This window comes from Mugil cephalus, chromosome 9 (genome assembly GCF_022458985.1).
Source record: "Mugil cephalus isolate CIBA_MC_2020 chromosome 9, CIBA_Mcephalus_1.1, whole genome shotgun sequence".
NCBI classification, from domain to species: domain Eukaryota; kingdom Metazoa; phylum Chordata; class Actinopteri; order Mugiliformes; family Mugilidae; genus Mugil; species Mugil cephalus.
Window position 1 is genome coordinate 25,005,670 of NC_061778.1, and position 20,978 is coordinate 25,026,647.

A 20,978-nucleotide genomic window follows, 5' to 3' on the forward strand; every position below is an offset into this window, starting at 1 on the left:
CTGGGGATCATGAAAGTACTGTGTGTTTTCATTGTACGTCTATCTATTAATTGAACCAGAAACTTATACTATCTAAACAAAATTCTTTGTGCTGGTCTGTGTGATGTAGGTGTTCAAGAGTGACCTCTGACTTACCTATTCCCTCTCCATCATCCCAGAACAATGATCCTTCAGCAGTTCCACTGTCACTCAGGGCAACGATCAGTCCTAAAGGATTCTTCCGACTGAAACAAAAGGGACAGAGAGGGTTGCATCAGTTCGCTGAAGGACAGTGTCTATTTATACCTGCTGCTGAGAGCGAATACATTAACATTCTTGCTGGGGGGGATCCACCTGATCTCACTGCTGCTGGAACAGTCGTCATGTCCTTGCCTGTCTGTCTCGTCCTAATTCTGATCACCACTTTCCTAACACTGACTATCTCATTGGTCGGACAAGCGTTGTGGTTGTTCGAATCCGGGAGCTATATGCTGTGAATATGACCCTGTCTGGAAAGAAAAATGTCTACCTTTCAACCCTCCAGAACCTTAGCTCTTTGGCGGGCACTGATGCACATAGAGAGAAAACACACTTGACACTACACACCAAATAACTTGAAGCTGTGTGTGTTGACCACTCACTTACCTGTAAACTGTCGTGTTCTCTGGTTTCTGCCAGGGTAAGATATATCCTCCTCTGATATGCAGGTTAATGTGGTCCAGGGGTGTTGGCATATTTAACATTTGGCCTCGCACTCCAAGAGCTTTGGCCTGATGAAAGCAGCAATAATTATACGCTATTAAAGCACTTGTAGTACTAAAGGTAATTAACTTTGATTCATTTTATTCTACAAGGTCTTTGTAAGAATTTGCCATTTCTGTGCAGGTAAACTACAAAGCGCTCCATAAAATAGGTGACACCTATAAAAAATGCAGGCGCAAACTTCTTTCTTCCAGTGTTTTTCACTCTATCCTTAGGCGTCTCTCTAACATTTATGCTGAGAGGACAAGTTAAATGAAGGTAACCACTCCTCTCTGTCACCACATGCCCCAATTTTAAATGCTGTTTCACCTTTTCTTTGGTTTATGATGCTGTCAAACGAATACAGAGTCTCCTGACTAGATAGAGACAGAGCATGTTTACTTTTGTTATTAAGGTCCATTTGTTGAGTTTCACCAGCTTAATGATGTTCTCTTGTTGATACTCTACTTTAGGTTTTTCTTTTAGTGTGGCACAGTATTCTTGGTTTTCTTAGATACATATAAGTACACATTTATATTTCTAAAATAAAGTTTAAGACATAATCATGCAGGGCTTTAATTTGTGAGGCAAATGTTGTGGGTGAATTATCAGTCTCTCAGAAGTGGTTACCTCTTTCAATGACAGATATAGTAATTATTCTAGCTCCTCTACTGTTGCACCAGGGTTGTCCTTGAATATGTATGTGCATTTCTATTGTAGTATCACTTCAATGCATTAGACAAGACATTCTATGTTATTGTTTTCTCACCGTGTGGTAGTCGTACCAGCGTGCATTAGGAATGTAGCCATTCACTTCCCTGGCTCCCTGTCAGTCAGAAGAATCAGTTAAAAAGAATAAGTTCAACCAAAAAGTTCAGAAATAAGACAAAAAAAAAAAGAAGTCATTCTGTGATATTTTTATTACCAGATAAAAATAAACAGCGAAACAAAATGCCGTGTTTATAAATGTGCACATACCGCATCCAGAGCAGGGCTGATAAGTAGGGCAGGTCCCCAGAGGAATTGTTTGTAGACGTCCCATGTTTTCTTGTCATTCACAAACCTGTGGGGAAGGAAGTCATTAAGCCTGACTGGGAAAAAAAAGGTTACTGATGCTATCTCATGCATCCTCAACCCAGGCGACTGTTCAAGCACTCATTCAGATTTCAATGTTCTGAAGATGGAAGCCAAATAAACCCCGCAAAGAGTCACCCTGCCAGCTCCTTAAATACCATCTGTGACTTTAGAAGAATCTCTTAAAATGAATAAATGAATGTCTTTTCTCCCCCCCATACAATCTCACACATTTGGATCTGGCAGCTGTCAAGTGCATGTACAGTTAGCATCTACAGAGTCTCACTGGATATACTGTGAAGTGCCTTGCTCAAGGGCTTTTTGAATAACAGCTGTTGTGGCAGGGAAGACGGCACTGAGATTTTTACCCTGTCAAGTTTTACTAATGAGCAGATTTATCAACACAGCATACAGTAGCTCACGGCAAAACTTATGGTTGTGTAAGCAAAGGTGCTGTATCTCTCATTTAACTTAGCTGACAAATGATGTTTAGTTGGAAACGTGATCAAAGCTCTAGATAAAAAGTTACAGTGCCAGTCATCAAGATAAGCTGACTAAATTGTAATGACAGAGTGTTTGTGCTTACTCGTGAAGGACGGGTCTGACTACAGTGCTTCCTTTAGTATGTGCCTCAAACATCAGCGTGTAGAGGTAGGGCAGGAGGCTGTAGCGGATGTTCAGGACGTCCCGGGAAGCATTGCTGAAAGTAGCGTCCCAAGCAACAGGATCTTGTCGCTAACAGGGGAAAAAAAAGGAATTCAAAATGATCTTTATGAACAACAATCAGTTCTAATAAAAAGTGTTAATTGATTACTGTACTTATTATGACAAAAATGTCTAAAAATATGTTTTGGCTTTTTGGTCATGATCTTGTTGCACCATTGTTTCTGATGGTAGATGTCAGGCTCATTAGTGCTTATCATTTTGGACTGAGGTATTTTGTATTTATGGTGATTTAAAATTCATACGGCCAACTGTAACTCCTGCTTGTAACTCGAGTTGGAAAGTTGCCGGGAGAAGTGTTGAGGCACGTGAAGTAAATACATCTACAGCTTTGTTTCTACTGCATGGTACGATTTGACTCAATTTCACTCACTTTTAGTGCTGGATGTTTGTCCCTGTTTGATTTTCCAGTACAGATCATACCCTTCCAGTTTAGGAAAAATCCTTTCAGTTGTCCATGACGTGGTTTTGTGGAGTGACACTATTTTAATCTGGGACAAGTGAATAAAAGGAAATTGTGGTCTTTGTTGTAGGTGGCTTAGTGAACCGGTGGGTTTGGTGTAACTGTCTTAGTGGTAAGTCTCATGGCCAGTCAGTGGCCTGCAATGTTCTCCCATCCCCTTTTAGTATCTGCTCAGATTGCTTTGAACTTGACTATCACAGCACTATCACAAATGGAAAACCAAAAAAAAAAAAAAAAAAGTAGATTTGAGCTGAGCCCTACCATCCAGAGGAAATTAGGATTTAAGATTTCTCGATCGGTCGGTGCCTGGTAACTGGAAGCATTTTGAGCATCTGATGTGCACTGAATGACTTTCTCATTTCCATGGTCCAGTTTTGCTTTTAAAGCTTCACAGTCATGGTTGACACACGATGCCCAGTCAGTGTAAACTCAGTCAACGAAAAGTAATTTCCTCCTGGGATCTATAAAGTAATTATGATTCTGATGTGCTCATGTGCAGTACATCATGCTAAAAGGCTCGGAGTAAACTGCATGTTTAAAAAAAAATCAACATTGTCCAATGATGATCCACACAGAAGACAGAGAAGAAACACCACTGTTCTTGCAGTGTAATGTAGAGCCAGTCCTAAAATCACTGGTATAAGATACAATGCTCAATCTAATTCATCAGTATTTTCTTCCATTTGACTTCTGTTTCACTTCTTACAGGCTTCCATTTTCCATATGTTTCACTAATGTCACAAAATAAAAGGCTCTTAGGGTAAGCACTAATGCGTGTGTTCGGCAAATATAACAATATCTGAAGTGTAAGCTTTCCCAAATCCAATAAAAAGCATGATAGTATTACCTTCTCTCCAGGATGAGCTCTAGCACACTGAATAAAAACTGCACAATGGATGTGCTAGTTATAAAGGGCCTTTTTAAAATAAGCTGTGACCCAAAAACTAATGTAGTTAGTCACAGAAAAAACACTACCTGAATATATTATTTATATCTTTCATTTACTAATGGGAGTGTATTGCAAAAACATGATTGTCCAAATCCTTTACATTATTTGCTGGAGCCCTATGCACAATGTTTCTATGTGTAAAGACATCTAAAGCCTCACCAACTTGCTGTGCATAGTTACCATAAGCTATTAGTGGACAATAGTTTTTTGGGTGTTTTTGTTTAAGGGAAGGTCAATCTGCAGTCCAATCAGCACTTGATGATAAAGTTCCTATGTTTCTGTTTTTCTATTGTAAGTGGGGCGTTTTTTTTTTTTTTTGTGATATTCCCCAAATCATTCCATTTATCTCGTGAGTCATGTCTTGAAGAGGGACTGACAGCAACACTGGCTAGCATAACCAGAAATATACTTATGGCCGCCATGGATTCATACTGATAAATGATGCTGTCAGACACTGCTCTGACATTTACCTAATTTTAATTGGCAACGAGTGTAGCATCTCCTTAGGAGACAAGGACAGAAAAGGAGGACACGGTGTACTGTGATTTTGAGGATATGGGCCAATCTAAAAGTGCTCATTTTCAGGAACTGTAGTGAGGACAATAATCAGTCTGGTCAAGTATACATACACACACAGACACACGGGATCATGAAGATTTCCAGCTGAACCGTGTCATCACCATATGCTTCTCCCTATGATGCTATATATGTGTGTACTGTATTTGGCACGCTTGTGTTTGGGCTACCTTCCTGTGTTCTATGTATGAGCCTGTGCCTCCTGTCTTCCCGTCTTCTTACAAAGACATTTTAAAATTACAGCATATAATCATAAAAATAATCACCGACTGAAATTTTCTTCCCAGCAGCAGTTTAACATTGTCATATTTGATCATAATTATTAACTGTAGCACAGTGGCTACTAACTACAGACCAAACAGCACATGATTGAACAAGGAACATTTTCATTATCTTATGACCCAAGGAGTTTACCAGATTATCATTTAATTTTCCAAGAAAATTTACAAGATTGTAATTATCTGGAAACCCAGGAGTTCCACCTGCCCCCCACCCCCCCACCCCCCCCTTCATCTAAACCTCCTTTTGCACCTTTCATGCCATGCAATCAGATGTGTTCACTGGGAAGCAATTATCACACTAACTTGTGAAAGTATGTGTGAGAGATAGGAAGTGTCAACATGAATCTGAACACATGTATGAGCTTATGTTGATTAAACAGATTGACAGGTACGGATAAGTTACTATGTCAGTCTAGATAAAGTGGTGGGTGTTGTATTTCAGACCCAAACTGAGTGTAGTCATTATCAGACATGTGTTTTTGTATTTTTTGTCCACGAGTCTCTTTTGTTCCAAGCAGAAATGGACGTGGGAAGAAACCCAAAGTGCAGTGTTGAATTATCCTGTACATCTAGTATTCACTGATGAATTAATGACAGTGTAGTGAGTCCATTAAGGAAAGATTATGATAAATATCCCTAGGGCAACATACAATGTAGAGGTTACAATACTACTGTTACTGATTTTAATTTTAGATCCATAGCTGTTCCTTCACATAAGGTCGTGGCAAATTAAAGAAATAGGAATTACCTTGTCCTAGAGAACTGGACCAACCGCTCATGACTACATATGGTGCAGCTATTCTGAAAAACGTTCTTTGTTTAGTGGTCATGTATCAAACATGTCTTAAAAGAAATGACCTGAATGTTGTAGACTTGCTGGCGACTAATGAATTTTTGAAATAAGAGAAGCAAGTTCTTGGTAGTCAGTCGACAAAATAATTTGAACGATTTTGTTTACGGAGGTCTGAATCAGATGATGAGTTTTTAAAGCTGAGAAATTAGCGGTACATGACTTGCACACAAGAGGTAGAATTGTCAACAGCATAATCTCAAAAACTTGGGATGTACTTTTCAACGTTCATTCACACCAATCTTGTGTGACTTGACAGTTATACCACTGTCTGTTAGGCCCTCAAGGCAGACGTTTTATCTGCGGAAAACCCAAGGGGGTATTGATGGAGAGATGCGTGGAGGGTGAAAAGCAGACAGAGAACCCATCCCATGCATTCACATAATTTATGGCCACATTTATAATGGCAAAAGGCCTTGTGACACACACTGCAGACAGATACATGCGCACATACACGCACCGCTTCAAAAAAAAAAAAAAAATCACTCCTCTACTGCCTCACCCCATCTAATAAATTTTTTGAGTTTCACATGAGAAAAAGAGATGAACAATAATATGTCTCTTTGGGTGAATAACAATATACAGTCCATGACTCCAGTGTGACTTCACTGCTGAAAGGAGACTTAGTGGAGAAAATATCTGGTTTAATTAATTTTGCTCTGATAGGACTGTGGAAACTGCAGTATGTTGCTGGTGCAGTGAAATTATCTCGAGGTCAACAATGGAAGTTGTCTGAGGGCAAAGAGACACTCGGTGTGACGGCGTTCCAAGAATGACTCTGCAAAAACTCTCCTTTCTCTTTCTCTCTCCGCTGTGTCTGACCTTGTGTGCTCCCTGCTTTGGTTTGTGGCGTTAATAGTTTTTCGTCAAATGCTTTGTTAAGCAGCCTGTAGGTGACAGTTGTTCACTGTCTGATGACGTGGGAATTTATGAGGCAGACTGCACATCTAGCTCACCTTGATTGTCTTTTCTCCCAACTCACAGTCCCGGTTTGTGTATGTTGTTCTGCTCTCAGTGGGATTTCTGGCACAACTTCACCTTCTTTGAAGGTGCAGGGAGGAGGGTAAGAGGTATGAAGTGGGCAAAGCTCCAGGAACACTTGAACAACTTTATTAGACCAATGTGTTGGTTGGTTTAAACAGAGGCATCCTATAACAGTTGACCAGTTCTCCTCTCGCGAAGCACTCTTCTGTCACAAATCCTGTGGCTGTGGGTACATTCTTTATTCAGCCTTGTTCCCCCTCTCATATCCTTATCACTGCTTTGTGTCACAACTATTTAACTTGCAAAATTGCCATCTTGTTTTATTCCCAACCAATTTTGGCCCCCTATATTTTTTTTCTTTCTTCTCTCTGTCTCATAGCCCATGCACATCCCTCAGCCTACCTATTCCGTTATCTGTGTTTGTTTGTCAGTGTTTTCCTCTTAGTCATCTTTTCTTTTGCTTCCATTTGGTATAAACACCCATACTGTTCTTTCATCAATTCTCACTATGTCCCTCTTGCTCTTTGTCTCTACCTCTCAATCTGTTATTTTGTGCCTCTCCTCCTCTCCTGCTGTGCGTGTGCTTTTTTCCCTGTCAGTTATACCCATGTTTAAACACCCATTTGCAAGCCATTATTAAATGATTGGAATCGTGGGGTGCATGGGTCTGTGGAGTAGAGGTTAGATGCTGTGCATTGGTGCCCAGATCACCTTGAGAATTCAATTATATCCCTCCACTCCATGTCGTTAAAAAGCACCAGCACGGACGCACACGCAAACACATGCACACAAACACACAGCCACATACCCGCGCACACACTAATGTGTCCTGTCTAGTATTGCAGACTCCAGTGTAGAGAAATTTCGCCCGGTGGGATCGATCTCCGGACGGGCGTTATTGGATTTCTCAGATGTGTTCCAACGCTCTGAAAGGTCACCGCTAGAATGAATGCCACCGACACTACAGCGTCAAACAAGTCTGTCGTTCTGTGTGTTTGTGTATATGTCAGACACAGATTAGAAGAGAGATGATAAAGGACATGGTAAGGAATGGAGTTTGCAATTTTTGCGTACAAAAGGACCTGGTAGGTCAAGAGGTAGAGTAAGGTAGAGTAAGCGAGGCCCAGGGCTTGGTGTCATTTAAGGCCGGGAAAATGACAGGATTCATGTCTTGGGTTAAAGCGGAGGAAGTTTCAGTCTAAATGAGCAGTATGTCTTAGGAGTTGCTAGGCTTTTGTGAATATACTGTACCATGGTGTTTATGGACTTACCAGGATTTACAGGACTATTTTACTATAAGTAAAATCTGTTTTTAAAAACACGATTTTTAAAAATTGTATGTGATTCTAGGGACATGATTCCCAAATGCAACTATGATTTGGTCTATGCTGTCTACACACTAAGTATTTTATTCCACTGAAGGGCACTCAGTAGATTTGTTATCTCTGTTACTAGTGAGTAAAAGTAAAAGACAAACTATTTCTGACAAATAATGAAATTGTCTGTGTTTTTTTTGTTTTTTTTTATCTTTTTGCAATTTCTATCACCTGAAGTCATTTTTGTACATGTGGGAATTTTAGCTATTCTAAAAAAGGAATTGTTGCTGGACTTGTGGGAGTGACATTATTTTATCACACAGCTAGAGAGTAAGATGACATTTCTCTGAGAAAAGTAAAAAGCGCTGCAGCTTAAAAGGCATCATTTTATACTGTAATTGTATATGACAATAGTTTTGTGAGGAATGGTAAAATTGTCGTGGTTATGTCAAAATCCTGGGTGTGTGTGTGTGTGTGTGTGGGGGGGGGGGGGGGGGGGTGGCTAAGGACCTCCATGCATCGTGGCCAATCTGATGACAATTGACCAGCTTGAGGGACGTGTGTCTACAACTTGCATTAACATCCATCTCCAACCTGCTCTACAGATCCAATCTCAGTTTTGTGACATTGTTTGGGACGTTAGTGACATCGTTTGAGACGTTAGTGACATCATTTGGGGTGCAGAAGAATGTTTTTTGACAGTGGCCAACTCCAATGGGTCTGCGCTGTTTCATGTGTATATGTTCGTTATGCGTCATGACTTGGGCACACATGCTAAGTTGTTATTTACTGATCTCCACCCTACATGACATGTACTCCTGTAGAAACTTCATCTAAAATGACAGAAACCATCCTTGAAAAAAAATTATTTGACATTTATTTTAGTGATTTAGTTTGGCCCAAGTCCCATCCATGAACATGCAGGGGGTGGGGCTTATGACCTGTACTGCAGCCAGACACCAGGGGGAGCTCTACTTGCTTGGGCTTTACTTTAGAGGAGCAGTTCCACCATGCGTCTTTATACTGAGTATGGTTGCAACTCGCTGCTAGATTCCACAAAATCCAACATAAAGGTTAAGCCAAGTTGGCTTTTGTGCACAAAAGCAAGTTGGCTCAATGCATGAACCAACCAACCAAAACTAAGGAATGGGAAACAGACATAATAGATCATTGACCAGTACATGTGTTTTATTGTTTGTTTTTTTGACTCACCCGGTTACCCAAGCCATTGTGGTTGCGTGAGTAGGGATAGAAAGCCCCCAGCTGCATCCAACGAAGACACATCTCATACTCAGCTGCATTGAAGAATCCACATATGTCTGCCCCGGTCTGAAAGAATGTGAAAGACAGAGAAGTTGAGTACATGTGTCTGCGTGACGACCAGGACAAAGACGGACAGAGAGGAGAAAAGTCGAGCGGGTGCAACTACTAAGACTGCATTTCAAGCACAGGGACAGGGTTCTAGCCACTTTCATTACAAGTATCGTGTTTCTGACCTGCCCTTGTGCATTATGACCCTGCAGCTGGGTTGGGAGGTTGTGCAAATGATTTTCCATGTAAGGATCAATAAGGTGTCGGATAATAATTATTATTAGGAGAAATGACAAAAGGACAGTATGTGAAAAGAAGAGATGGAAATAAACACAAAGATAAAGGGGGCAAACAAGAGCCAGGACAGAAATGTAAAAATGTTACTTTGATTAAGAACTACTCAGTTTATAAGAAACTCTTATCAATCACGATGGACCAGCACAAGGCCTCTGGGTTGGGTTGGGGTTTGTCATGACATGTTTCACATTGTGTATCTAGATGTCCTTTGATCAGATGGTCAAGTAAACAAAACCACATCTCTCAAGCTGCTGTAATCTATTTAGAGAGGACAAGGTCACACAAATAAGATTATGTGTTGTCAAAACCAGGATCAGATGATGATACTTACGTAAGGAATGCCAAACAGACTGAACTCCATCATACCTGCAGAAAAAGAGAAATATAGGAAGTCAAAGATGGATTATTATTTTTATGATATTTCTCTTCTTTATGTATAAAATATCATAATATTCTCAGATTACTACAGACTGCCATCAACAATTGTATATGTACCTATGATGGATTTATATAGCTGATCCCAGCTGGCATTGTTGTCTCCCAACCAATGTCCAGCCCATTTTCCACTGGAGGGGTAAGTGGACCTGGTCACCACAATGCCTCTTTTACCTGTCACATTTAGCAGGGCACTGTACAGAGAAGAGAGACTCAGGATTTAGATCAAACATGGAATATTACAAACACACGAAGCATAGTAATTCACATAAGTGTACATATGTCTCCTTTGAAAGTACTTTCATTATAAAACAAAAACAGACATTAATTGTGCATTTTTCTGTAGCTAAAGCTGCATTCTGGCCACCCTGTGGTGAGAAGACAATTTTACCACAAGGACCAGTGTACTTTCATATGGACAATTATTATCAGAATTGAGATTGTATCTGGAAGATATCAGAAATCTATCTTCTGTGGCAGAGTTTTCCTTTAAATGCCTCCACAATTAGAACTTTCGGGTTTCTGCACTTATACGGTGTGTGACCGGAATGTGTTCGGATTATGGATGTCTTTTTGTCTCCTTTCAGACATAGTTCACTGATAAACTCTCAGATAAATACCTTTAAATGAAAAAAAATACCTGCCCTCTTGCAGGGCATTTACACTCACTTGCCAGTTCATTAGGTATACTTGTGTACACAAATATATTCAGTATAACAGTTCTGCTCTATATCTTATCACCTTTCTTATGCTATTCCAGCATAAATCTGACTTCAGGATTGTCACAACCCAAACTCTTACGTATACTTTTGTTTTTCCTAGTGTACCTAATGAACTTGTAAGTGAGTGTATTTACTGTGCTTTAATGCTTAGTAATGCAACAACAAATGCATGGGTTGGCATGCAACAAAACTGGGCTGTAAATGCACAGAAAGGCAAACACACACATATAAACTTACTCATAGGTGGGCTTGGTGTGGGACCAGCCGTAGAGGTTGTGAACATCGTAGTGTCTGACTTTCTTTCCATCACTGAGTATCTGCTCGCTGTTCATGCACAGAGTCTTATGGTTTAATCCAAGATGTTTGGACTCCAGGGCTTTGGGGGTTCACAAACACACATCGTCATTTGACTCGCCTTTCCATGATTATGTTACAGCATAATGACCTAATCACAACACTAGAAAAACAAATAGAATTGTGTGTTTCTTACGTGGCATATATGGAGGGTTCTCCAGAAGTGGATTTCCAAGACACTTCCCTCCAACTGTACCATGGACAAAACTGGCAGGCTCATTCATGTCCTTCAGATGAAGACAGTAGGTAATGGAAGTTGAAAGAAAAGTTGAAAATCACTTCGATGATTTAAAAATGCTATTAAAATTATTTTGTTCAAATGTTCTCTTTCAGGGCTTACAATCCAAATGCCATCAAACTTGGTGTTGTCATAGAAATCCTTGATTTCCTGCTGCCACCATTTGGCTGTTGAAGTGCGGAAGAAGTCGGGGAATGCTGTGTACGCCCTGTAGAGCTGAAATTGGGACAGTCAAGTGATCAGGAAATTGACTGCTGAAAGTGAATAGACTTCAGCATTGATTTGTGTCTACAGATGTAATGTTCAGGCATATTTTTCAACATGTTGCAAGATAGAAAGTGCTGTGTGTCTTGGGATGATTATGCAAAATATTGTACCTCTACTTGGGTGTCCCAGTCCAGAGATGTATCAACTGTGACATTGGGATAATCGGGCCAGACCTGAAGAAAAAAAAGTTAAAAAGGCTAAGAATCATGGTTTTTAATCTTTTTTCACCAGTACATTCTTGAGTTTCATTAGGCTTTGTATGACCATCCATTCTTTCTTACCTTCCCCCACACAATGTCATCACTGAAGTTTGATGGCCACTTGATGAAGACATCCGCTGCTTTACCTCTTTCAAAAGCAGGGTAATAACGTGTTTCATTGCCTGAGATGGCCGGATCCTGGAATTAAATGCATATAATTGTTCAGTATTCAGTGGTGGAGAGTCACTGGTGTTTCACTAATTTAACATTTATCCTTATATATGGACACCTTTAATTTAATACCTACACCAGTTGCTATTTGTTTGTCCAAGCATGTGACAGTATATACAATATAATGACATTACCAGAATGAAGATGAATCTCATGCCCTCTCCTCTCATGGTGTTAACCAATTCAGGCAGTCCTGCAAACTCTGGGTCCAGGACAAAGTCCAGCTGACGATCCATATAGTCAATGTCTGCATACTGCACATCCTGCAGCAGATGCCAGTAAAAACAAATGAATGAATTGTACAGTGACTCTGTTTGCTACATATTCAGCTCCATGAACTTTACAGAGCAACATTTAATTAAATAAGGTGTTTTTAATAGAATGTGTTATTATTTAAATCTAACTTTCTTGTCATTGGTTTCAGAAAATAAATAGTGTATTTTGCTCAAGTGGCATTGTGCGTTGGGTAAATTCACCTCATCATATGGAACACTTAATCTGCTTCGGTTGCCTGCTCTGTACGTAGAAAGTAAAGTTCAGCTAGTCTGTGAAACTAGTTAATGTGCAGCCTTTTTAAGTGGATACATTTTCTGCTATCTTTCATTCCAGTTAATGATGCAGGAGTCTTTTTGGCTGGCGTCAGCTCCTTACAGGTTGGGCCTTTGTGAAAGCATATTCCTGGGATCACTTGATTATCAACGGAAATTCTTGTGTTCTGTTCTGCATGATGAAGAGGACTAGATTCTGGCCTGTTTCCTCATGGGGCATTTTGCCACAGTGAGAAAGCTCACATTTTGCCTAAATTGAACTTCCCTTTTTTGTTATAATCTTCATTCTCTACGCTGTTTTGCCAAAATGTTATCCAAACATGCACCCTAAATCTCACTGTTAGAAAGGAGTATCTGGTGCCTGATACAAACTGGAAATGTCTAGACACTGTGAAACCGACTATGGACAGGATTTCAAATGACATTATAGGTCACATTTGATTAGGTTAGACTGAATGCACCCAGTTTAATCTATGTCAGTCTCTCAATTTTGCTGCATCCCAAGAACTAATTTTATCTGACTTGCTTTTTGTGTGCATAAAGCAGTTATATTCTAAATTATGGGTAAATATTGCGTTGGATTTATCTCAGTCTATTCCACTGAGTGCATGTCTCTGTACCTGCAGTGGACAAGAAGAAGCTTTCAGATCACATTTGCTCAGATGAGGGCAATGGAATGATTCACTGTGGTGAAGCACTGACTAAATGAAATCAGAGTCTGTATAAATGCTGGCAAACATACTAGGGTATAATCGGATCAGATGTTGCAATGTGTCCTGTAACACTGTGTCACAGATACTGTGTGTGATATACCTCCAGTTGTGTCCAAATGTTTGGGAGCCCAAAGGCTATCTCTCATGTAAAACTGGATATAATCGGAATAAAGTTTGGGGATTTGAACCCAGAACAAAGTACTGGCATCTAAACTAAAGCCAGAACTGATTGTGCCAGATGTCAGATTATTATTTTAAGCAAATATGGGCTTGCTCAATGTCAAATGATTGTTAGACAGAACATTTCTAAGAGGGGCAGTGTCCGGCAGTTTGAAAACACTTTCCAAAAATTGATCAGTTCTATCCAGACCACAATTTGGCAGACCAAAAGTAAACCCACCTGCGAGACAATCAATACTTTAAACTTGGTCTACTGAGACATAGAGATTCTCACTTACACAGAATATGTGAATATACAGAACAGCCAGCCTGGTCAAAAGAAGCCTTTTAATAACTTTCATAAGCATTTCTCAAAAGGGAAAACAAGACCAAAGTCATATCTGCATTTGAAAATAGATGATAGGGAAAACGAGCCCATTTACTAATTTATCCAAGTTAGCACTGTGTGGCACTAACAGAAGCAAGAATGATACTGCAGTGCATCTGTTCCACAATGAAACATGGAACTTGGTGACGGGAATATTCAAGTCGGGGGAGTTTTACTACTCTGCAGTTGGACACCCCCTCTAAATCAACTTTACCCCAGCCAAGGAGAAGTAGCACTCCATTCTTTAGAGACATGCTACAACCTCTGATTTGCATCTTTGTGGAGAAGGATTTATACTGCAGCAGGATAATGAGCCAAAACACATCTCGAAGTTTTGCAGAACTACTTGAAGATCAAAAAAGGCCAAGGAGTGCTGACTGTTGCGGACTTTCTTCCATAGTCAACTGACCCTACACAGAACAGTTTTGTTTTTTGTTTTTGATTGCTAACAACACCACCTTCTGCCCCAGAAGTGTATTCAGTACTCTTGTATGGTGGTGCTGTACAGCTGAATTTAGACATCTCAAAGTTGTCCCAGAACTTACATAGGGTATACCAGCTGCCCTCATCTCAGTGTACAGATCCTTTATTTCCTTGTCGTCCTTGTAACCATAGCGACAGAGCTGGAACCCAAGGGACCAGTAGGCTGGCATAACAGGTCTCCCAATGAGCTGTTAAGAAGAAAAGAAAAGAAAGGAAGTCAAAACAGTTCACCACTGCAAGTTGTTCTGTAGAAAAACAGGACATCGTCCACAAAGTGCTTGTTTGATTGTTTGTGTGTGTGTGTCGGTGTATGTGTGTTTAGATTGGCTAAATGAGAGAACGCAACGAAGCGAGGAACTCCCAGCTGCTGCAGTCCATCAACAGAGGCCCGAGGCCAGACACAAAACACACAGACACCAACATCAACAGTCCAGGAAGACTAACCGCAGTGTACTCCTGCACCACCATCTCAGGTGTAGGGCCCAGGACCATGTAGAAATCCAGGATGCCTCCCAGAGTTCTATAGGTCAAAGCTGGAGTAGGCTGGAAAGTCACATCTAGACACAAAGGAGATAAGTCATTTATGTCCCTTAAAAAACACAGAGTTAAATGTGAGTGTGATCACTGTACATCAGTGCAACGATGGGAAAATAACGAACTTACACTTTTATTTTTCAAGTACAGTGTGTAACATACAGTGAGAGCCTCTTAATTAATCTCTTAACTTATTACTTTCAGAATAGTTTGGACATTAAAATACATTTGTTTCTGTTGTTTCATATATTTTTATAATACTGCATGCATGATGTGTGTTTAGTTGCTTCTGTTTAGTGCTCATTATGCAAATATGCAAAGTAGAACGTTCTCATTCCGCTGCAGTGGCCTTACATGAGACACCCGGTCAAAGGACGTGTTCTCAAGACTTGAAGATGGCTTTACTCATTAATTCATATATGCTCACTGCATATGTAATTGTGTGTCACTCTGTGTGTGTATATGTGGTTGGTTGCATTTGCGTGTGGCACATGCATAGGCGCTTGCAACGTATGTGTTTATGTGTGCACGGCGTCTGTATGACTCGTGCACATGTGTTTGGGTGTTTCTCTCACCCATCGCATTGCTATTAAGCAGCAGCACGCCGTGAGCATCAGTGGTGTCCTCAAGGCCCATGTAGAAGGGATGGACTCCGTAGCAGTTCATCTTATACTGCACCAGAGAGACACAGAAAGTGAGCATCAAAGGGAACATGTGAAATGGGTGAATGTTGGTTAAAGGACTTGTGAGTGTGTGGTCAGTGTGGAACGCCGGAGAACCCCTCCGTACACTTTTGTTTGCACCTGACAATTCTTTTTCTATTTGTGTGTGACGATGGGTCCACAGTGATTTTCCCCAGAGTAAGGAAAACTCTTCAAACAGCTGTCTTTTAGGCAAATGAGTGTGAACTACACAAAACATGTTTTTAAAATCCCTTCCTGTGTTTGTCATATCATTTAAACAAGGACGACTGGCCTGAGCTTGGCGGCATCAACAGAAAACTGGGAGGTCATTTAAGTTCCTGTGAGGTGCTTTAACAAAATCTAGAAGTCCAAAATTTAGCACAGATGGCATTAAAATGAATGACTGGAGCTTGGTAGTTACTGAGTGCCAAAGAGCTTCACAAACAAGTTGCATTTGCTTACAGCACATTGATGCATGTATATATACACGCGCTATAGTGCTTCAGTAATTATGCACATGCAGCAACATACTGTAGTGGGAATGAATATGGACTTTATAAGGGTTCCTCTTGTCACTACTTAGACGGAGGGAACTAGACAGACTGAACAAAGAGGGGCAGATAAAAAGGTGGCGGGGGACAGGAAATCTACTACTTTCAGATGTTGCTATCCTGCGATGAACACTCACGGGCACGTCACCCTCCATCAGCCTCCTGCCCTGCTGGTACATAAGAAGTTGTTAAACTGCAATGCGGCTCCTAGGACTTTCCTCTGTCATTTAGGAAGCGTGCTTTACTTGCCAAGCGTGTGAGTGTTCGTGTGGCCCTGCTACATGGTGTGATGGCCCTGGCTCAACAAGGAGGAAGGTCATTAGCTTGTCTGCTATGTACAGCATTGCCTTGGTCTCTTTCTATCAGTCCTTCTAGAGTTTTCTCTGTCAACTGATGTATGGACACAGGTTTTAATTCAGAACCCATTTAGAATAAAATGTAACTATATGACTGTAGATGTTGTCAAAATAAACAACTATGATACCCCCTCAACAGTATATAGGAAAGTCAATCCTCTTGCCTCTTATTTAAACTGTTAGTTAGCACTTTTACTAGTCTTTCCCAATGTGTTATTAAATCAGACTCAGTCAGGGTAGATACAGAGCCCATGTCATCCTGTGCCCTACATCTTCTCTTATTTTGCTCTCCATTTTCTTTTCCATCTTTTTCCCCCTCTAACTTCAGTTACCCCGCTTGCCGAGGGCCCCCCGTAACGAGGAGCTGTTGTGACAGCTCAGCAATTATGCCTGATAATGCTGATACAGGTGCAAAGCCTCACCCTGTCTGACCTTGACACCGTTAGGGAAAACATGATGGCGCTCCACAACCACGGCTCACGTCAACGGAACCACATCAAAGTGACGTGAGTGAGAGAAGGGTGAGTTTGCAAGGTTATTTACCAGTCACCTCTGCATTCTCCGGAGGGCGCAGTGTTAAAAGATATTCAGCACAGGGTGCCCTACTACATGTGCAATAACATGCACAAAATTCGTTTTGATCAGACATGCCGGTGGTTAAATAAGAGGGCAAAAACTGGTGTTGCTGTGTTTTTTGGAGGGCTTTTGGCAAATCTAAACTGGACTTTCTATTATTATGAATGGTTGTGATGAACTTTCACATATATCTTTTGTTTAAAGTAGACGCAGATGATAATGTATGCGCTCTGGAGAGTCTTCTTTGCTTGTCTGGATGATGTGTGTTGGATTGGCTGGATCATCCATTCCAACAATATATAACCATCCATGGATGCTCCCTGTGTTTACCTGCATTACTTGCTTAAGTAAGTAGGAAATAATCAAATCTCACATCTATGCATGAAACAACTTTGAGTTAAGTCTCCTATCACTTTTGAGCCCCTGAAAACTGGGGACTGTGCATAAAAATGCTTGTAATTCCTGCATTATATGCACAATTCAATCTGTCTGAATAAACAGCTAATATCCCCCAAAGAATATGTTAGTCCAAACATATATGGACCTAACTGGTGTATATATAGTAGGTGTGATGGTGTATGTGTATGTGCTCGAGTGTGATCCTTACACCAGGAGGCTGGTCCTTGGAGAACATTCCCCAGGTGTGGTAGTTGAGATCGTGCTTAAAGCTGGGATGCTCTGTCTCCCCAAAGCCGTACACAAACTGAGACGGCAGACGGGTCGACACTTGGATGAACATGTCTGAGAAGGTAAAACCTGGCATAGAGGAGTCCCAGCTGAGAGAAGTGACAGAGGATTAAATCGGTGAGACACAGAGAGGGAGAGAGGGAATTATTGTCAAAGGGAGTTATTCACAATATGTTTGACACCAATAAGCATAATCACACATAGGAGCTGCAGGCATCCCTTCAACATACTTCATAAATTTTAATTAGTCAAAATTCAGCTGACACTTCTAAAAAAACAGCGACGGCTTAGCTACAAAATAATGTCACCCTCGCTTTGAGATACGCTTTGAATAGACTCCAATGCTGCGCTGCTTGCGGCAGAGATACACAACGATCCTGAGCACATCTGATTGGTTAACAACACCAGGGGAGCTCACTCAGCATTGTGCCTTTAATCTCTCTGGGTGGAGGGGTAGTTGAGAAGGATTTTTATTTTTATTTTTATTTTTTTTTCCCATGTCACATTTTATTGCATGCTAATAGGAGCATCTATATTACCCTGAAATTGTCTGGTGAATCATTGCCCAGAGGGGGCCAGTTTAAGGAAATTTAAGTTAGATTAGTTATGAAAACAAAAAATAAGACATAATGCATATTCATTTGTCGAATTAATGTAACATAGCATAATATTTATTTATTTATTAATATTTCCTTAAGGGGAAATGCATACACAGGCAAAACCTTTTTTTCCCCCATGCTAAGCTGCTTCTATAAAATGTCCTGTATCACACTACTGGAAAGAAATGTGCAAAGTACTCATTTAGTTGTTTATTCTGCTACTCATTTTTTCTAATTGACTCTTTTGCACACTATTGCATATTTGATGAGTAAATTTGCATATTTAAAGTAAAGTTTAATTTAAAATACAGTAAGCAATAAACTGAAGACATTCAGGATTTCTGTTGGTTGAGCTACAAATCTCCACTTCAGTAGAGCTTAAATACACCACTCGTCAAAGTTTTATTCCCATCTATATTTGAATGATTGATCACATGTTCATTCATATAGGGTGCATTCATATTCATATGTCATACATAATCATGAATTATATAACATTATATTTATAAAAACAATAAATAAATCCAATAATAACACAACAATAAAGTCTTTTTTTAACGAGTGGTCATAAAGGTTTCATTTTCAAATTTTAAGTACTGTGGTATATGCCACTTTGTCTTAGAATATAGAAAGTAAACTATAAGAACATGCTTTATCTTTTCCTGCAGCCTCAGATACAACAATACAACCCCCAAAGAATAGTCATGACAAATTCTCACATCTTGGTTCCTGTGCTCTTCCTTACGACCTGGATGCCAAATGGGTTTTGGGAAACAGTGACCTTGTAAAGCCTCTTGTTCTCATCACCCTCTGGAACAGAAGGAACTGACAGAGGCACTGGTACCTCATAGCGAGGTGTGGCCGGGTCCCAGATCTGAACATGGAGGAATTGTTAGTGAGTGTGTGACTTTATGTGGAGTAGCCATGCAGGACATGGGCTTAAAAAATAGCCAGATAAGGGACTCAGGGAAAAACGACAACACGGAAAAGACATAAATAAATGAATGCACCTCTGGCAGCACAAAATCCACATAAACACCCACAGAGACACACACCTTGAACTGCAGCATGTCGCCGGTGTGGTAAAGGATCTCGACACGGAGCGAGTCGATGTTCGGAGAGTCTGGGTAGCTGCTACGACTGTACTTCTTGTTCCGAGTGATGTCAACTGTCATGCCTGTGCTGGTTTCTCTGGATGATGTAACAGAGTAGCCATAGTCTTTTGGGTAGAAGCACCATGGAACACCTTCTATGGTACCTGGCTGTTTTTTTGCACAGAAAAGGAAGCTTTTTCAAACTCTAGAAATATTGTGTACATATGCAAACACCACCCGAGCGAGCCCCTCCTTACCTTCCAGATGCAGCCTCTGGCCAAGCACTTAGCCTCATCAGAGTGCTCCTCTGGATAGCAGTCAATGCGCTGGAATTCTTCCTCCGCCTCCTCCCACTTGATCAGGTAAGACTCCCCCAGGGCTAAGGAGAGGCCACGCAGGAACAGAACCTGTGAAAGCGATGAAGAATGGTCGGAAGGAAAAACATTTTAATAATGTAGCCATTACTAACACAAGGAAGCCCAAGTGAGAACACCCCTCATAAGTCGTCTCCAAGTACTAATCTCCTCATGCAAGCGAGCACAGAGATGCTTCCTCGAGACAGAATGCGGGCTTGATGTTGTATGTACTATCAATTAAGAGGCAGCTGTTAATTTCCCTAATGAATCATTCCCACAGTAAATCTTGGGGAGCGCCATTCGCTCTGCTCACTACAGTCTCCATCTGATGCATCCTCAGCTCATGAGAAGACTTTTGTGATGTTCATCAGTCATTTCAGTGGATCCTTTCATTTTGCAATTATGCTTCACTAATTCTATTGTGTAAAATTCATCGCACTGGGACTCATAACCAACCAACAAGCTATATGTAGACAGGGGACAAAATAAGGATGGTAGTACCATGAGTAGGGGGGAAATAAGAAAGAAAATAAAGTCAGTGGATCAGTGGGAGCCAAAAGAAGTGCTTATGGGCTGTGAAGGAGGCAATTGGCATATGTATCTGGAACAGTATAGGATGCAGTAAAGCAAGATGGTGACTCCCTGTCACTCACGTATTGTAGTTCTGTTTGAGTGTACATGGAACTAACGGCATTTGGCAGATGTGAGCTACATTCAAGGCCCACACTACGAATACAAAGACTGATGGACATAACAAGCCGGAGTTTAGGTTTAATAGCACATTTACCCTTCACCCCCAGGAAATGATTACCACCCAGAGTCATTTGATAAATGCACTCTTGTGTGTGTGTGACCAGAGAGACCTTGGGGATCGGCACAAACACATACGCATGAACACACGTGTGCGCATGCAAACATACACAGGAGCAGATGGCAAATCTCTGTGGTGCTACATAGCTGAGCCTCTTGACACGGAGACGCTCACCTTTTACTCACAACCCTGGGCACTTACTGTCATTGCTCTATCATTCTCTCTTTCTTGCTTGTGTCACGTACACACGCCTCTCTCACACACACCTGCAGAGAACTTTTATCATCTGTGCCTAATGTAAACTATTATCATTACTTACACTTAGAGGCTAACCTTGAAATGTACAGTAATGGTTTTATTCCTGGTTTTATTGAAATAAATGGCAGTAAGTGAAGCTGCTGTAGAACTCCTCCTCCCTCCACCTGTCCTGCATCAACACAGCAAGTCAC

General features: G+C 40.8%; 1 protein-coding gene across 1 annotated transcript in view; it reads right to left on the reverse strand.

Moving 5' to 3' along the window:
* Nucleotides 1–20,978, reverse strand: part of si (sucrase-isomaltase (alpha-glucosidase)) — a 60,752-nt gene that overhangs the window by 9,223 nt on the left and 30,551 nt on the right. The window contains exons 25-45 of the mRNA XM_047594395.1: nucleotides 19,620–19,769; nucleotides 19,324–19,530; nucleotides 18,988–19,142; nucleotides 17,590–17,758; nucleotides 15,392–15,488; nucleotides 14,727–14,839; nucleotides 14,345–14,470; nucleotides 12,126–12,254; nucleotides 11,842–11,958; nucleotides 11,671–11,733; nucleotides 11,396–11,509; nucleotides 11,192–11,282; nucleotides 10,939–11,077; nucleotides 10,040–10,173; nucleotides 9,876–9,910; nucleotides 9,149–9,265; nucleotides 2,381–2,529; nucleotides 1,699–1,783; nucleotides 1,490–1,546; nucleotides 625–749; nucleotides 136–224 (exon numbers count right to left, since the gene is read on the reverse strand). Of these exons, the coding sequence (XP_047450351.1) occupies nucleotides 136–224; nucleotides 625–749; nucleotides 1,490–1,546; nucleotides 1,699–1,783; nucleotides 2,381–2,529; nucleotides 9,149–9,265; nucleotides 9,876–9,910; nucleotides 10,040–10,173; nucleotides 10,939–11,077; nucleotides 11,192–11,282; nucleotides 11,396–11,509; nucleotides 11,671–11,733; nucleotides 11,842–11,958; nucleotides 12,126–12,254; nucleotides 14,345–14,470; nucleotides 14,727–14,839; nucleotides 15,392–15,488; nucleotides 17,590–17,758; nucleotides 18,988–19,142; nucleotides 19,324–19,530; nucleotides 19,620–19,769 (2,461 nt within the window). The remainder of the gene's footprint in view (nucleotides 1–135; nucleotides 225–624; nucleotides 750–1,489; nucleotides 1,547–1,698; nucleotides 1,784–2,380; nucleotides 2,530–9,148; nucleotides 9,266–9,875; nucleotides 9,911–10,039; nucleotides 10,174–10,938; nucleotides 11,078–11,191; nucleotides 11,283–11,395; nucleotides 11,510–11,670; nucleotides 11,734–11,841; nucleotides 11,959–12,125; nucleotides 12,255–14,344; nucleotides 14,471–14,726; nucleotides 14,840–15,391; nucleotides 15,489–17,589; nucleotides 17,759–18,987; nucleotides 19,143–19,323; nucleotides 19,531–19,619; nucleotides 19,770–20,978) is intronic.